The 16,848-nt window shown below is 33.3% G+C and overlaps 1 protein-coding gene across 2 annotated transcripts in view; it reads right to left on the bottom strand.

Moving 5' to 3' along the window:
- Positions 1-16,848, bottom strand: part of LOC126880499 (protein salvador homolog 1) — a 53,185-nt gene that overhangs the window by 707 nt on the left and 35,630 nt on the right. For both annotated transcript variants that reach the window (XM_050644380.1, XM_050644379.1), the window contains exons 4-7: positions 16,320-16,590; positions 16,084-16,264; positions 6,674-6,858; positions 3,021-3,153 (exon numbers count right to left, since the gene is read on the bottom strand). In XM_050644380.1, the coding sequence (XP_050500337.1) occupies positions 3,021-3,153; positions 6,674-6,858; positions 16,084-16,264; positions 16,320-16,590 (770 nt within the window). The remainder of the gene's footprint in view (positions 1-3,020; positions 3,154-6,673; positions 6,859-16,083; positions 16,265-16,319; positions 16,591-16,848) is intronic.

Raw genomic sequence — 16,848 nt, 5'->3', positions numbered from 1 at the left:
CAAATCAAAGGCTAACACTTTGCCTTTGAACTGGCAAAGCAGTTCTAGAAAATCCAAAAAATGGTAAAGAAACAATTAACTATTTTGATTGGGAAATAAGCCATAATTAAATTGAAAAAATGATTTTATTACGGTTTCGACGCCCAAATCGGATGTCGTTGTCAAAATACAAAATATTACTAAATTAAACAAAAATGTTGTTGCTTAGTAAAAAACTCTTCTAATAATTTATTTAATCTGACTCATTTATATCGGCAATTCAGACATATATATTATACATTCTAAAGTAGAAGACTTTAAAATGATATTGCCAATATTTATGAGTTAATGACTGCTACCATATACGCAGATAACATTATTGAAAAAATCACTCAGTTATTGCGAAACATAATTGACGAAAATTTCATTCTTCAAAACCGTAATGCCAGACCAAATCGCTCACAAAATGCAGAAAATATCCAAAAATATATGTGAAATTTTTTCAATAATAATCAATCTCCCAATCAAAACTCCCATTTATTCTCAATGTTCTAAAAGAGTGTGGAAATATGCATAAAAATTTTGTTGATGACCTGTATCAATTTTTATTTCTCAAGTAAAATCGCTTTGTTAAATGTGCTATGAATGAAGCTTTATTTTAGAATTTAATCTTTTGTAATCCTTCGCCTTTGTTAAATATTTGTTCCTACTTTTTATTCAGTTTTTCAATTAGCTATTAGTTTCTTTACTAGTTTTCCTTCTCAGCATCCAGTGGCGTAACAAACTCCATCGCCCCCCCTGCAGAATTGGAAATGGGACCCCCTTATGAAAGCTAAGTTGTAGCCGATGAAAAATTGTTCTTATTCGTCAAATTTCAAATTTAATATTTCAACGTGAAATAACCAAAAAATAAAGCACTTTTCGGCAAAAACTCATTAAAACTTTTTTAAAATGTTTAAAAAAAAGCTTTATTTTTATATTTTATTAAAGTTTCTAGCATCAAAACTAAGCGAGTTACGCTCAAAATAAAGATAACCCATTTTTTATAAATGGGTAAATGTAAATAATTATTACCACTTTACAAATTACTAACTTTTTTTTATACGACCTGTAAGTTTCGCTGGTTCAAAGTGGTTATTTTTGACAGGGTTCTAGTTGAAAGGACTTGAAGAGTGTATGCAAATTTTGAACGGTCATATCTTAACCAATTTTTATCTTACAGAAACTCAACATAAAATCAAAATACCTATAAAAGCAAAACCTACATTTTTTTTACTCTTTGAGATTATTCGTACCCATTACTTGGGGTGCTAAATAGGAGAAGATTTTCACGATTTTTTTTTGCAAAAAAGGGGTTAACTTTATTTTGAGCGTAACTTTAATGCTAGAAACTTTTCTAAAAAATAAAAATAAAGCTTACTTTTAAACATTTAAATAAAGTTTTAATGAGTTTTTCAGGAAAAGTACTTCATTTTTTGTTTATTTCATGTTGAAATATTCGATTTGGATTTGGACGAATAAGAACAATTTTTCATGAGCTACAACTTTGCTTTTACTGTGTCGATATACTTCATGAATACCATTTTCGATAGACATATTGTTTTGTTTTTTTTTATTAGCTACATTTTTGCTAAAAATATTTTTTCGATAACTTTTTGATAATTAATTCGATAAAATACTTATTTTTTAAGTTATTTGCGAAAAACCGCCTAAGAACGTGTTTTTTTTTGTTGAAAAAATAAACATTTTCACTCGCAAATAACTCGAAAAATATTGACCTAGATAAAGGAACCCTATAGAAAAAAAGTTACATATAATTCGTCAATTTATCTATTTCCAGACTTATTTTAAACGTATGTTTTACACCCCCGAGAAGGTGTGACTTCCACCCCCAAATAAAAGCAACCAACGGCACAAGTTCAATTTTGGAGTGAAGGGTAAATAGAACCTAAACCAAATTGTCAAGCAAATCGGCCGTGGCGCTGATAATAATTACACTACAAAACAGTCATTTACTGGGCTATTAGTGTACCTATACCTGCACTGTTTATGACAACTTAAATTTTTCATCTGAGTTGGTATAGAATAAAATAGAACAAACATTAATAAATTGTTACATTATTACATATTATTATTCTACGAGATGAACAACTTTTTTCGTGCACTACTATCAGCGAATAGTTCTAAAATCTTATTAATACATATCTATCTGATGGGCAACTTCATGTTCAATACTGCACTGCTTCAAAAACGTTGCGTATGTATGCTAGCAATAACATATTTTTACACATATATTAGACCACAAGATGGAGCCCCCCGTAAGCTTCATGCTGCGGGGGCCTCTGTTACGCCTCTGTCAGTATCGACCTATTAACAAGATGTGATAGAAATCTTAATAGGTTGAGCATCTTCTTCATTTATATAGCTTCTATATGATGTCTCTTTGTTTTTCTATTAAAGAGTGAAGATAGATTTTGTGCTCTGTAGCTCGCAATATTGACTTAAACCTGAAAAATATGAAAGCTCAGGGTTGTACGGGTTACTACTTGAGAAGGGTGATGGCCGTAGCTCAGCGGCTAATATACTGGTACATCAAGTCGAAACGTACGAGTTCGATATTCGGCACTGAAAACGAAAATTTCAACTTCTAAAAATTATACAAGTCATCACCGTTCTTTGGAGGGCACGTAAAGCTACGTAAGTGGTCTGTGATAATTATTAACACCAGACCTTAACTAGGTCGCATGAACTTTTTTAACTTTAGAAGAGGAATTTACCCGATTTAGGCTCTGCCCTCTGTTATCTTGTAATGCTGCCCCATCCATCTGAGCTTGAATTTGGTGATTTCAGATGATTTGGCGATCGCAGGCGGACAAAATAAGTATTAGATGGTGACCAAAAATTGGCAAAAGTGGTAGAAAGCAGACCAACTACAGACTTTACACATGAATCCAAGCAACTTAGAACGAAAAATGAATAAAGAGATGCCTATGTTCAATATCAGCAATGTATGATAGGAGCATGCAATACTTTCTACTTACCTATAAGATTCATATCTCATAACAATACTTTGTAGTTCTTGTTTATACAATCTTGTCAACATTGCACTGTAACATTCCAATTCTGACAATCGGAACATATCCCATCGTAATTTATGATCTAAATCAGGACTTGCTGAAATAATACGCATGATTTAGAAAATATTAAGAAAATTATTAACGAACAATCTATTAAGATAACTAGATTCAAATTTTAACGGCAATCTTGATTTTTTTAAGACCTAAAAAATATAAGTAATGATACTACTGCTAACTGATTTTAAACAGTTTTTGGCATATTAACTAGTAAACTAATAGGTTGGATGAAAAGTTCGTAGGCTGACACTACCGGTATTACATTATGATTTTTAGTCGGCCCTGACCTTCAAAAGATGCGTCTATAAATTTGACAGCTGTTGATGTATTAGTATATGAGATATGGCATTTTGAGTGAAGCAACTTGTGTTAGTTTAAATAAAATGGATAAAAAGGAATTTCGTGTATTAATAAAGCATTCCTTTTTGGCAAAAAAATACTGTTGAAGCCAAAGCTTGGGTTGATAAACATTATTGGGACTCGGCACCAGAAAATTCAACCGTTGAGAAATTGTTTGTTAAGTTATATTACACAATGACATGTTGCCTCGGATAGGGGTAGTGAAGAACTCAGGTGATTACAGAATGTTTATACAAAAGATTATACACTCAACTCCCGATTAACCGTAATCGGAATAACCGTGATGCGGCTTAACCGGGACGCGTTTCAGAAAAAATACCTAAAATTAAATGCAGTTGGAGACGGACCTGTGAAGCTCAGTAGGCGAGTCACTCATCTCCAGCCGGCAGCCGGGCCCTCTCAAGGTCATAGACCCCTCTCCTCATATCCCTACCGATACGTCGACACACTCTCACCCGCGCGCCCCGCCCACCCCACAATCAGTACAGCAGTGGAGTGTGACACAGAGTGTGCGTACGATGGCTACCGCTACTAAGCGTAAACGTGTTGTTTTGACGATCCAACAAAAGTTGGACATTGTTCAAAATATTGAACGTGGATCCACGGTTAAACAGATGTGTAACCAGTACAATGTTGGCGATAGCAAAGTGCGTGATATTTTAAAAAATAAAGATAAACTCGTAACTTTGCATGTTCCTCAGACACGAATTTTGGAATGGCCAATCGGAAAACCATGAAAAAATCAAAGTTTGACGAACTTGATCAGTGCATGTTGGAGTGGTTTTCGCAGCAACGCGCACAAGGAACTCCGGTGTCAGGACCGATTTGCATGACGAAAGCAAAGTTTTTTTTGAAGCTCTCGGCATGGAAGGGGACTTCGACGCATCATCTGGTTGGTTCACGCGATTCAAACAGAGACACGGAATCCGGGATGTTTCTACAAAAGGAGAAATTTTAAGTGGTGACATTGACGCTGCTATCAGTTTAAAGCGGAATTTCAAAAATTTGTGGAGGACGAGGGACTATTGCATGAACAAATTTACAACGCAGATGAATCGGGGTTGTACTGGAAATGTCTACCCACCCGGACTCTAGCATTTAAAAAGGAGCGTAATAACCGGGATACAAAGCTTCGAAAGAGCGCATAACAATTATGACCTGCGCTAACGCAACTGGCAAACATAAATTGCCCTTACTTGTGATCGGAAAAGCAAAGAAACCTAGATCTTTTAAGGGCACTGAGGCCAAAAATTTACCGGTAGACTATTTTCATCAAAAGGCTGCTTGGATAAATTGCGAAATATTTAAATTTTGGTTTGACTCCAAATTTGTACCGGATGTAAAAAAAAACACTTAAAAGCTAATGGTATTCCTCAGAAAGCTGTACTTCTCTTGGACAACGCACCTTCCCATCCTAGTGCAACAACTTTAAGATCACCTGATGGAAAAATCTTCGTGAAATATATGCCTCTCAATGTTACGGCAATGATACAACCAATGGACCAAGGTCTTATTTCTTCTCTGAAACGTAACTATCGCTCAGCTATCCTTCAGAAAAGAATAGAAGAAGGGAACGACCTCAAGAGCTTTTGGAAGGACTTCACAATCTTAGATGCCATCTACGAAGTACGACCTGTTTGGGAAAAAACCAAACCGCTTACTATCGTACGATCTTGGAAAAAAATCATGCCCGACATTTGTGAAGACGATGACTTTCTAGGATTTGATGAGACTGATTTTGTTGTTAAAAATATCACTGAAGCTATAAAAGATGTGCCAGGAGGAGAGGAAGTGGACGGAGAAAATATACTGCAGTGGTTGGATTGTGATGCGGAAGATCAAGGGTATGAGCAGCTGACAGATGATCAGATTGTAAACAAGATAACAGGTGGAGTTGGGGAGGACGAGAGTGAAAGTGATGAGGAGGGGGGTCACGCGATCAACAACAAACAACTGTGTCGCACAGTGCTGCATTGGCGAGTGTGGAACAGCTGCTTGAGTACGTTGAGAGTCAAGAAGATACTCCAATCGCAGACAAAATTGTGTTATGAAACATGAGAAGTAGAATCAAAAAGAGATGTTTCTCTGTTCAAAAACAGAAAACTGTTACGGATTATTTTCAAAGAAAGTAATTCACGCTAGTTTGTACCTTGTAAATATTTTTTTTACATATTTGAAAGTATGTACTGTTATTGTTCATATTCTTGGTATTTACAGTAACGTGTTTTATTGTGTTACAATATGTATGTGTGTTATTCATGTGATTCTTGTCAAATACAACATTCAGGTATGTTTTAATTCAATATAAATACGTTAATTACACCATTTAATAGTGTTTTGCATTTTAATACCCTTTCCTGTTAAATTTATAGTATTTTGCGGATTAACCGCGATTTTACGTATCCGGGAAGCCTTAACCCTACTTTATCCAATGAACGTCGTGTGCCATGCCATGAGTCATTTTTACTATCGTATATGTATGTAGTTCAAATTACACAAATAAACATTATCTCTCAAATATTAAATTACATACATTTTTATTGCTTGGCTCGCGTGGCGGTGGTCCTGAGTTCAAATCCTACCGCCGGCAAAAACAACTAGACATTTTTAAAATGTTTATAGGCCCCAGGTCGACTCAGCCTGAATAAAATGAGTACCTTGGGTAAAACTAGGAGGTAATAATAGGCGGTTGAAGCGTAGCACTGGCCCTGTTACCTTCCTTGTATACCGTAGGTCCTAGATATAGCAGACTACCCTGCTATACTCCCAAAGCCACAGTGGTATAAAACGGGAGACTATTATTATAATACATTTTTATTGATGAAATGTTTGTCTGATAAAAATCGGTCCGGGTTATCGGGGGCCGACTTATCGGGGTTCCACTGTATTATATTATACTAATACGTTGCTAAAGAGTTCTAAAAACAACTGTTATTTTATATAAAAGCAGACTACAAATCTAAAAATTAAAAAAATAACGCAGAAAATAAAAAAATCGCCGATATAACTTAATTAACCTATGAAATGTCAATAATGTCAAAATTTCATAAATGTCAATAGTGTCAAAATTTCATAACAGTGGAGTAAACTTGCCTGGGGTGGGACCCATTACAAACAAGAATTACGGCGCGGTAAATGTGAATTACTATTCCTGGTTTAAAAACAGAGGCATAGTTTAAATAAATTAAGAAAACACTTACTTTTGAAATAGACGTTTAACCAATGAGGAATTTCCTCAAGTAAATACGGATTAGCAGGAACTAAAACACTGTGCGTTTGGTAATGCGTAGGCCTAGGTGGTACGTATCTTTGATATGATTCCGATTGATAATTAAAACAAGGCACTAAACATGGATGTTCATATTGAGCTCTACGAGTGATGTGACTAAAAATAATAAATATGTATAACAATATCTAATACTGTAAATAAAATCTCAATAAAATAAAGATGCACTAGAAATAAATAAACCAAGAGACGTTTAATATTACAAGGAGCACTCCCAAATCATGTTTTACAGTACAGGGTGTCCAGTGTCCAGAAACTCTCCCGACCAACGAAGACCGAAGATTCTGCTGATAATTTTAAGACAATTTAACCCAATTTACTTAGTCCGAAAATTGGTACACTTATTTATCTTCCAGAGATAAATCGACTCCATAAATTAAGAATTTCTAGTATCGGTCATAGGCGCCCGTTTGAGGTAGGGCAACGGTTATTTAATCGCATAACTTTTTTTGTCTTTAACTTCTAAACATTTTTGACACTGGATTTTTAAATCATGAGGTATTTTAGTACTATAAAAGGTACTCTTGCTTTAAGTCGGTAGAATGCACCGTTTTCTAGAAAAATCGATTTGAAAATTTTTCGTTTTTTGAATTTGAAAGAAGTCTGAAATTTTTTTTCAAAAAACGGTGTATTTACAGCCTTAAAGTAAGAGTAACTTTTAGTACTAGAATACCTCATAATTTAATCATCAAGTGTCAAAAATGCTTAAAAATTAAAGAAAAAAAAAGTTATGCGATAAAATAAACGTTGACCTACCCAAAAACGGACGCATATGACCGGTACTAGAAATTCGCAATTGAAGAAATCGATTTATCTGTGGAAGATAAATAAACATACCAATTTTGGTTTTTCTAAATAGTTTTTTTTTGATTTTTTTTTCAAATTCAACAAACGAAAAATTTTCAAATCGATTTTTCTAGAAAACGGTACAGCCTACCCACTTAAAGCAAGAGTACCTTTTAGTACTATAATACCTAACAATTTAATAATCCAGGGTCAGAAATTCTTAAGAAATAAAGACAAAAAAGTTATGTGATAAAATAACGGTTGCCGTACCCAAAACGGAAGCATATGGTTCTCCACAACAACTAATCTATTTAAAGCATCAGTCAATAAAATCGTTATAGCCAGAATGATCGCCAATAAAACGAATAGGCAAGAAAAGAAGAAGTGTATAGTACGTTCTCGTAGATGGATAATGTGAAAATTTCAGCCTAATCGAACTCATAGTTTTGACTTAACCGCGTATGCAAGCGGGCGTGTCCGCAGATTAAAAAAAACGGAAAAAGAAGAAATTTCGGGCGGTGATTTGATTCTTGTTTTTTAAAGGGAAATCGCGCAGCAAAATCAAAGAGCGCTTAACCACGAAGAATAATATGACAAAAATCCACGATCTCGTATTATTCGTATATAGCAAGATAGCTAAGGCCTCTCAAAAGCCGCGTGAGTCATCTTGCATGAAATTTTGGGCATGAGAAAACTGTTAATGCGATGGGTGCCGCGTTTGCCCACTCAGGACACCAAGCGCAACCATGAGACCACTTCGGAGCTGTGTTTGAGACTGTTTAAACGTAATCCAAAGGAGTTTCTAGGGTGTTTCATAACCCTCGACGAACCACGGATCCACTGGTAGATACCAGAGACCAAGAAACAGTCGAAGTCAGCCCGCGAACATGCTCCGAAGAAGGCGAAGACTGTCATATCGGCTGAAAAGGTAATGGCTAATGGCCACCATTTTTTGGCATTCGCCAGGTGTGATATACAGTGCGGTGGAATAAGTGTTGCCCCCCCCTGTTAACTTGTTTATTTTACGAATATAAGCAAAACGCTCGGACCGGTCGATTTTTAAACTAACCATAGTATATTATAGCATCAACGTTTCGAACTTTACGCGATCCCTCTTCAGATGACAGCCATAATTTTGATTTTTTTAAATGGGAAAGTACATCATGTGACACCTCATTTAACAGCTTTTGAAATACTGATTTCAAAAATGTATAATACTTTAATCTTTTTTGAAATCGTAGGCGCAAAATTTCGGTCGAACTCTTTTTAAACGCATTTATTTTTTTCGAATTCTGAGGAAACTAATAATTATTTTTAAAAAATTTAAACGCAGAATGAAAGATTAGATTATTACCGAGGGCTGACAGTCCCTTAGAATAAACAAAAAGTTTCTTTTGAATGATATATTTGAAATTAAAAATCACACTAAATTTTCTCTTTTTTTTCACCACTGTGACTTATTTAAAATAAACATTATAGGAGTTCTCAGGGACTTTGGACCATCGAGAATACTGTAATATTTCATTCTGCGTTTAAATTTTTCAAAAATATTCATTAGTTTTTTCAGGATTCGAAAAAAATGATTGCATTTAGAAAGAATTCGACCGAAATTTTGCGCCTACGCTCTCAAACAGGAAAAAAGTATTATACATTTTTGAAATCAGTATTTTAAGAGCTTTTAAATGAGGTGTCACATGATGTACTTTCCCATTTAAAAAAATCAAAATTATGGCTGTCACCTGAAGAGGGATCGCGTAAAGTTCAAAACGTTGATGCTGTAATATACTATGGTTAGTTTAAAAATCGACCTGTCCGAGCGTTTTGCTTATATTCTTAAAACAAACAAGTTAACAGGGGGGGGGCAACACTTATTCCACCGCACTGTATGTATATCGAATTCTTGGAAAAGTGAAAAACGGTCACTGGGCTTTACTATGCCAAAACAGCCCCAATTGACGAAGAAAAAAGTGCATTTCCACCGTGACAAGTACCAGCTCTAGATTTGGCCCTGTACGACATCTTTTTGTTTCCAAACTTGAAAAAATCACTCGCCGGGCAGAAATTTAAGTGAGTTCATCGCCGCTACGGAAGCCTACTTTGCAGACCTCGAAAAAACGTATTTTTCAGATGGTGTAAAGAAGTTGGAGCATCGCTGGATCAAGTGTATCGAGCTAAAAGAAGACTATGTTCAGAAATAAATCACCACTTTTCCAAAATTTTCGTTTTTCTTTTGTATGCTAAGTACTTATAGGACTGCTCTAGTATATTTAAATTATGCTAAAATTTTAAAGACTCTAAAATAAAATTGTGTTAGTAGACCAGGGCGCATCTGTAAAAATATTAGTACATTTGGATGTTGAGAGGTGACTCATATTTTTTTGGAGAAATTGCTTGAAAATAACTCGTATAATATTTGAGTTATCCTCCCACTCAAAAAGTTCCGGAACATTGTTTAAATAATCAAAATGTCAAAAAATGAAGGAAAATTTCGATTTTTTTCTTGGTTTTTTGATTAAAACTTTAAAAATATTCATTTTCGAGAAAAGTTGCACCAACATAAAAGTTGCGTAACTAAAATTTCCTACAATATAGGATTAACGGAAAATTTAAAAAATTGTCACCCTTGTTGCAAAATAGCAATAATTTCGAAAAAAAACCATAAAAAACAAGTATTTGCATTTTACGTTTTTCAACCATTTATGCTACACTTAGGACCTTCATATTTCACTCAGAAAAACTTTATATGATAAAACAATACTGTAAATTTCATTAAGATCGGTTTAATAGATTTTGCGAAATAAGTTTTGCAACCAGCTTTCGCAAAAAAAAATCATTTTTTCAAAATGTAGCACTGAAAATAAAGCAGACAGCAAGTTGAATTTGTTTTAGATATAAAATAATACTGTACCTTTCATTTGCAATTTGCAAAATTAAAATCGGGTAACTACCGGAATTTTTTTAAATAAACTTTAATTTTTGGTACTACGCGAAGGACAACGGATACGTTCGCTCTGATTGGGCATTCCAATGACCTTTGAAAATGATTGATAAATTTTAATTTTTAGTACATTTCGATATAGATAAATAAATTTATTTATTGCAAAATAAAAACACATACTCTGTCCTTTGAAATAACACTTTTTTAGCAAAAACTTTCTTTGTTCATATATTTTAACTTAGAAAATAAAATTGTATTATTTTTAAACAAATTCAATTGTTTAAACAATTTTTCAGAAACAATAATCAAATTAGTTTAATTTTTGTGGAATTAACATATGAACATACAACAAAATATAGAGTAAGAAAATAATATACACTAAGCGCCAAAATTAACGCACCACCTTAAAAATGGGACATTTTTAATGTGTCATATTTCCTAAACCTGTTGTCCGATTTTAGTGATTTTTTAAATATGTTATAGCTTTATTCTTCAAGAATATCGATGTAATAATATTGTTGGTAAACAAATAAGTGTCATTGTATACCGGATGTAACAATTATAGTGTGTTTTTTCCTCAAAGTTTGGAACACCCTGTGGAATATTCTAGCGTATATAAAATATTGAAATTACAACTCAACTGCAACCTTAGGCTATTTTAACATTTTGCTTTTTGATTCATTCGCTTATGTTGGACAAACTTTAAGGGGTAATTAGGCATGAAAAAATAATGACCGTTTGCTTTATAAACATATGTCCGCAAATGCTTCGTTTCCGAGATACGGGATGTTGAATTTTTTCTTACAAACTGACGATTTATTTATTGCTCTAAGATAGATATGCAAATGAAATTTGGTAGGTTTTAAGAGGTAGTTATTGCGCATTTTTTGGCATACAATTAAGAATTTTATATTCACCATTGGCGTGCATACGTGTAATATGACCGGGTAATATGACCCGTATGGACGCCAATGGTGAATATAAAATTCTTAACTGTATGCCAAAAAATGCGCACTAACTACCTCTTAAAACCTACCAAATTTCATTTGCATATCTCAACCGGTTTTAGAGCAATAAATAAATCGTCAGTTTGTAAGAAAAAAATCAACATCCCGTATCTCGGAAACGAAGCATTTGCGGACATATGTTTATAAAGCAAACGGTCATTATTTTTTCATGCAGAATTACTCCTTAAAATTTGTCGCACTTATTTAAAAACACCCTGTATTGATGAAGAACGTTGCTAGTTATTAAAGTACCTAACTTTTTTATTATCCAACATAAGCGAATGAATCAAAAAGCAAAATGTTAAAATAGCCTAAGGTTACAGTTGAGTTGTAATTTCAATATTTTATATACGCTAGGCTAGAATATTCCACATCATCATCATCCAGCCTCAAAAGTCCACTGCTGAACATAGACCTCCTCCCCTCGTTTCCAACCCCATCTATCCTGCGCCGCCCTCATCCAGTTTTTATTTACCTTTCTTAAGTCGTCAGTCCATCTTGTAGGCGGTCGACCGACGCTTCTCCTGTCTTCCCTTGGCCTCCATTCCAATAACCTCTTCGTCCATCGCCCATCTGTCATTCTGGCTACGTGTCCTGCCCATCTCCACTTCAACCTGGCTATCCTCTCGATGACGTCAGTCACCCCTGTTCTTCTCCTGATTTCTTCGTTTCTGATTTTGTCTCGCAGAGTTATTCCTAACATTGACCGCTCCATTCTTCTCTGCGTGACTCTTAGTTTGGTAGCCGAGGCTTTAGTTAAGGTAAGTGTTTCTGATTATATGTGGAATATTCCACAGGGTGTTCCAAACTTTGAAAAAAAACACACTATCATTGTTACACCCGGTATACAATGATACTTATCTGTTTAGCATCAATATTATTACATCGACATTCTTGAAAAATAAAGCTATAACATATTAAAAAAATCACTAAAATCGGACAACAGGTTTAGGAAATATGAGCCATTAAAAATGTCCCATTTTTAAGATGGTGCGTTAATTTTGGCGCTTGCTTAGTGTATTAGATAAAGATTGGAAGAAATTTTGGTGGAAATTAACTTGTGTGAATCGAACACCGCTGTCCTGCGCGTAGCACCAAAAATTAATGTTTATTAAAAAAAAATCCTGACGCCGTGGTAGTTAACCGATTTTAATTTTGCAAATTGCAAATGAATGGTACAGTATTTTATTTTCAGTCCTGCAACATTTTGAAAAAATGAATTTTTTTGCGAAAGCTGGATTGCAAAATCTATTGAACCGATCCTAACTAAATTTACAGTATTGTTTTAACACATAAAGTTTTTCTGGGTGAAATACAGGGTGTCCCGGAAAATAGTGCGTTCCTTCAAGGTATGGGCTAAGTGCACCATTTAGAGCAAAAAAGTCTAATAAATTTTTTTTGTTAAGTCAACCGTTTTCAAAAAAATAATTTATTAATTTTAATGCATTTGATTAATGTCCACAGAAAAGCAAATACAGCCGGCAGCGCTGCGTTCCTTCCGTGCTAAAATAATTTTACTGTAACTCAACTATCATGAATCATCGATCATAGGCATAATATACATTGATAGAATACTGATAACAGTAATAGAAAAACAGCATAATATTTGTGCTTATTAAATATCTAATAAATAAGGTTTGTATAGTGTTTTAACTTACATAAAAATTTTTTATTACAATAAAGCTACGTCTTCAAGAAGCATCGATAGAACATGTTGCAAACATTTGAGTACCTGCATTTCTCCATTCAATCTTCTGGGAAGTTCGAATGGTTCAATTAGATGATTATAAAAAATATTCCCAGCCCACAAATTCATACTTTTGTCAACCATGAAAGTTAAACACACCATTCGTAAAAATAAACTTTATCTGCACATAACACTTTACACAGAAATTCGGGTTCTCTGAAGATCTTATTTTACTTGGAGGTAAATAGCCTTGCTGTAAATCTTGCACTAAACGTAATTAACATAATATCATGATACTCGCTATCGAAATCATGACAATATCACAACAATAGGATGTACCTCTTCTGGGGTTACAGGTGATTATGATATGACTGTTTGTGTTTACAATTTGTATATTTTTGTCTAAGCTGTGTCAAAATAAATAAAACTGCCGTGTTGCCAAATGTAAATTTTAGTAAAATACATTATTTTAATTTTTTGGGGCAACAGATGACTTTAGAAAAAAAAATTATAAGAAAGTTTTCTTTTAAATGGTGCATTCTACCCACACCTTTAAGGAACGCACTATTTTCCGGGACACCCTGTATAAAGGTCCTAATTGTGGCAGAAATGGTTGAAAAACGTAAAATGCGAATACTTGTTAACCAATCTTATATTGTAGGAAATTTAATTACGCTACTTTTATTTTAGTGCAACTTTTCTCGGAAGTGAATACTTCTAAAGTTATAATAAAAAAACGAAGAAAAAAATTGAATTTTCCCTTCATTTTTTGACATTTTGATTATTTAAACAATGTTCCGGACCTTTTTGAGTGGGAGGATAGCTCAATTATTATTATATGGGTTAATTCCAAGCAATTTCTGCAAAAAAATTAAGTCACCTCTCAACGTCCATCTCAAAACAGATCCTCCCTGGACTATAGTACCTACCAGTGGCGGCTGGTCTGTAAGTGAAGGGGGAGGTCATATCCGGTGGTTCAAGATTTTTGAAGTTATACTTCTTTACCGGCGATAGAGGGTGATTTTTTTATATGTTAAAACCTATCAGCCCGGCGCATGCGCATTATAACTTTGTTCTGATTGGATGTTCAAATGACATGTCAAAAATTATCCGATATGGCAGCTGTGGTTTGGAGGTAAAGGTAAACAAATGTATAATATATTAGTTTTATTGTTGTGAGGACAGAAACAAAAAAGTTTATAATATTGTAGTGACTTTTAAATAGTTTTTAAAAGCAACAGGTACGTAATAATTGTTAATGTATCATGGGTATAAACCTACCTATTTGATCTGCCAAAATACATAGTATGTAATACTTTTATTTATATAATTTGATTACCATCAAAATTTCTATCAATATTCACCTAATATATTGTTTTTTTACTCTATGTTTTGTTGTATTTTTTCAATTCTAAATCATTTCAATTCAAAATTAAAATAATTTGATCAATTTTCAAAATATCACAAGTTTAATCCGTTTAGTTAGTCGATCTTCGTAAATAATGACACATAGTGTCCGTGGCTAAGCGGAGAAGGCGAATGAATTCCAATACCAACCGCTCTTATCAGCGCTGGTTCGAGTCCCAATAGAAACTTTCTTTTTTGTTTTTTTTTTTAATACATTTTATGATTGTAAGTATATTTATTATATAATTGTATTTTCAGAAAATACGTATTTAGTTACAAAAAATTTCGACAATTAATGTTCAGACATCATTTGTGGCGTGTTTAATGTGTTTGTGTGTGTTTTATTCTTTTATTATTTTAATTTTTGGCACTGTTCTAATAAAAATGTTTGAGAAGTAGTAAGTATAAATTAGTTTAATATTTAAACAAAATATAAATAAAAAGTATATTAATTTCGTTTAAATCATATAATAGAAGTATAACTTCTTACGTGCGTACAAAGTACACACACATTCTTTTTTTGGAAAAACAAGACCTACAAATCCCATTTTAAATAATTTCTTATTCCATCATCTGTATTGGTTTCTTATAACTTATTTTGCAATATGTTGTTTAAATTTAAGCGGATCTTTATTTGACAAGTAAATATGAAATAAGTAAAAGGAACAAGTCTTCATTACTAATTGTCAAATAAATCAGATAAATAGTATGATATAATATGTAATTATAACAGCCAGAATATCAACAAACTACTTAAACTCAAAACCTAAAATAAATAAAAACTTACATTTTTATGCGGATTTAAAAAGTAAATCGATTCTTCTTCAATTTAATTTCATTTGGCGTTGGAGTTCATTTATACTAACCACTACCGACATTTTATAAAAATCTATAATAAAATAATATTAATCTCACGAACGCACTTAATTTTGTAAATTCCGAACTAATCTTACTCCCTGCGTAGATAGTCACGTCTCGTAGATCTACGGTCTACGGTCAATGACCACGATGGTACCAACTTGCATATAAGAGCGTATTTTCGTGAACGTTCGGAATCCCAGTGCTGTATTCTCACAGTGAGGTCAAATAAATTTCTTGACCATCGTGAATGTTCGTATTTAGCTGTTTAAGAGTAATATTGCGGTAGTTTCAGTCAAAGATAAATTTGGCTTTTCGGTACTGTCAAACAGCTCGTATTTCATGTTTATTTATCGGTAATCTTTTGGCGGCATCTTTGTCGCTATATTTTACAACAACAAAATGACTGAAAAGTCAATACAATAAAAGCAAAATTTAACTTTGAACGTCACTATTGTATTCTGAACATTTTTAATACAGAAAATTTTCTTTTTTAAGGAAATAATTACATTATAATCGTTTGATTGTACAATTATTACAGGGAGGTCATTGACCAATTGACCTAAAGTGATAACCGCCACTGGTACCTACTTAACTAAAGCTTTATCAATTAAAACTAAAAAAGAAGTTTTAATACTAACTTTACATAGTAAATTCCATAAACAGGCGACTGAATACATTGCCAACCAGTTGGCAACCCTTCCCTTTCTAATGGATGTGACCAATGAGTAGTCTTAGTGTTATGATCTATGTAATACTTTCTTCCTCTTAACGTGTAATCGACTGACCATCCTGGCGGTAGTGGTAGTTCCTCAGACTGTTCTAAAATTGTATTATTTGTAAGTATTATTCAACAAAAATCAAAAATAGAACCTACCCTGAGTATTTTCAGATCTATTAATGCTATGTCTTGAATGGTGAGGAAACGACTCAGCATACGGAATACTCTGGGTTGAATTTCCAAATGAATTAATATTGGTGTTGCTATATATAGGTGTCGAGTCTAAATTTGTGTCATTTATTACTGAATTTTTATTTGTATTTTGATAAATAGGAGAATTTGTTCTATTGTACCGAGAATCCTGGTAGTTATTACTATCATGACTCAAAGGATATATCTGGTCTATTTCCACGTAGTTAGCATTATTCTGAAAAGTAGAAAAAATATATTTTTTCACATAAAAACTCATACTTCTTTAGTTACATCACTTTATATTTTATGTTAAAATTGTCTTCATCTAAACATTATCAGTTATTGTCAGTAGAAAAGTGCTAAATTTGAGGTAAAAACCAAGAAATTAACAATTAAGGCTGTATGACACTATGAATTTTCTTGTATTATTTCTGATATGTCAAAAAAATGCATAGTGTCATACACAGATACAAGAGAGGATATCAGAAACGAT

The sequence above is a fragment of the Diabrotica virgifera genome, chromosome 2 (genome assembly GCF_917563875.1).
Source record: "Diabrotica virgifera virgifera chromosome 2, PGI_DIABVI_V3a".
NCBI classification, from domain to species: Eukaryota; Metazoa; Arthropoda; class Insecta; order Coleoptera; family Chrysomelidae; genus Diabrotica; species Diabrotica virgifera.
Note: the sequence above shows the minus strand (reverse complement) of the source record. Positions and strands in the feature narration are given on the sequence as shown.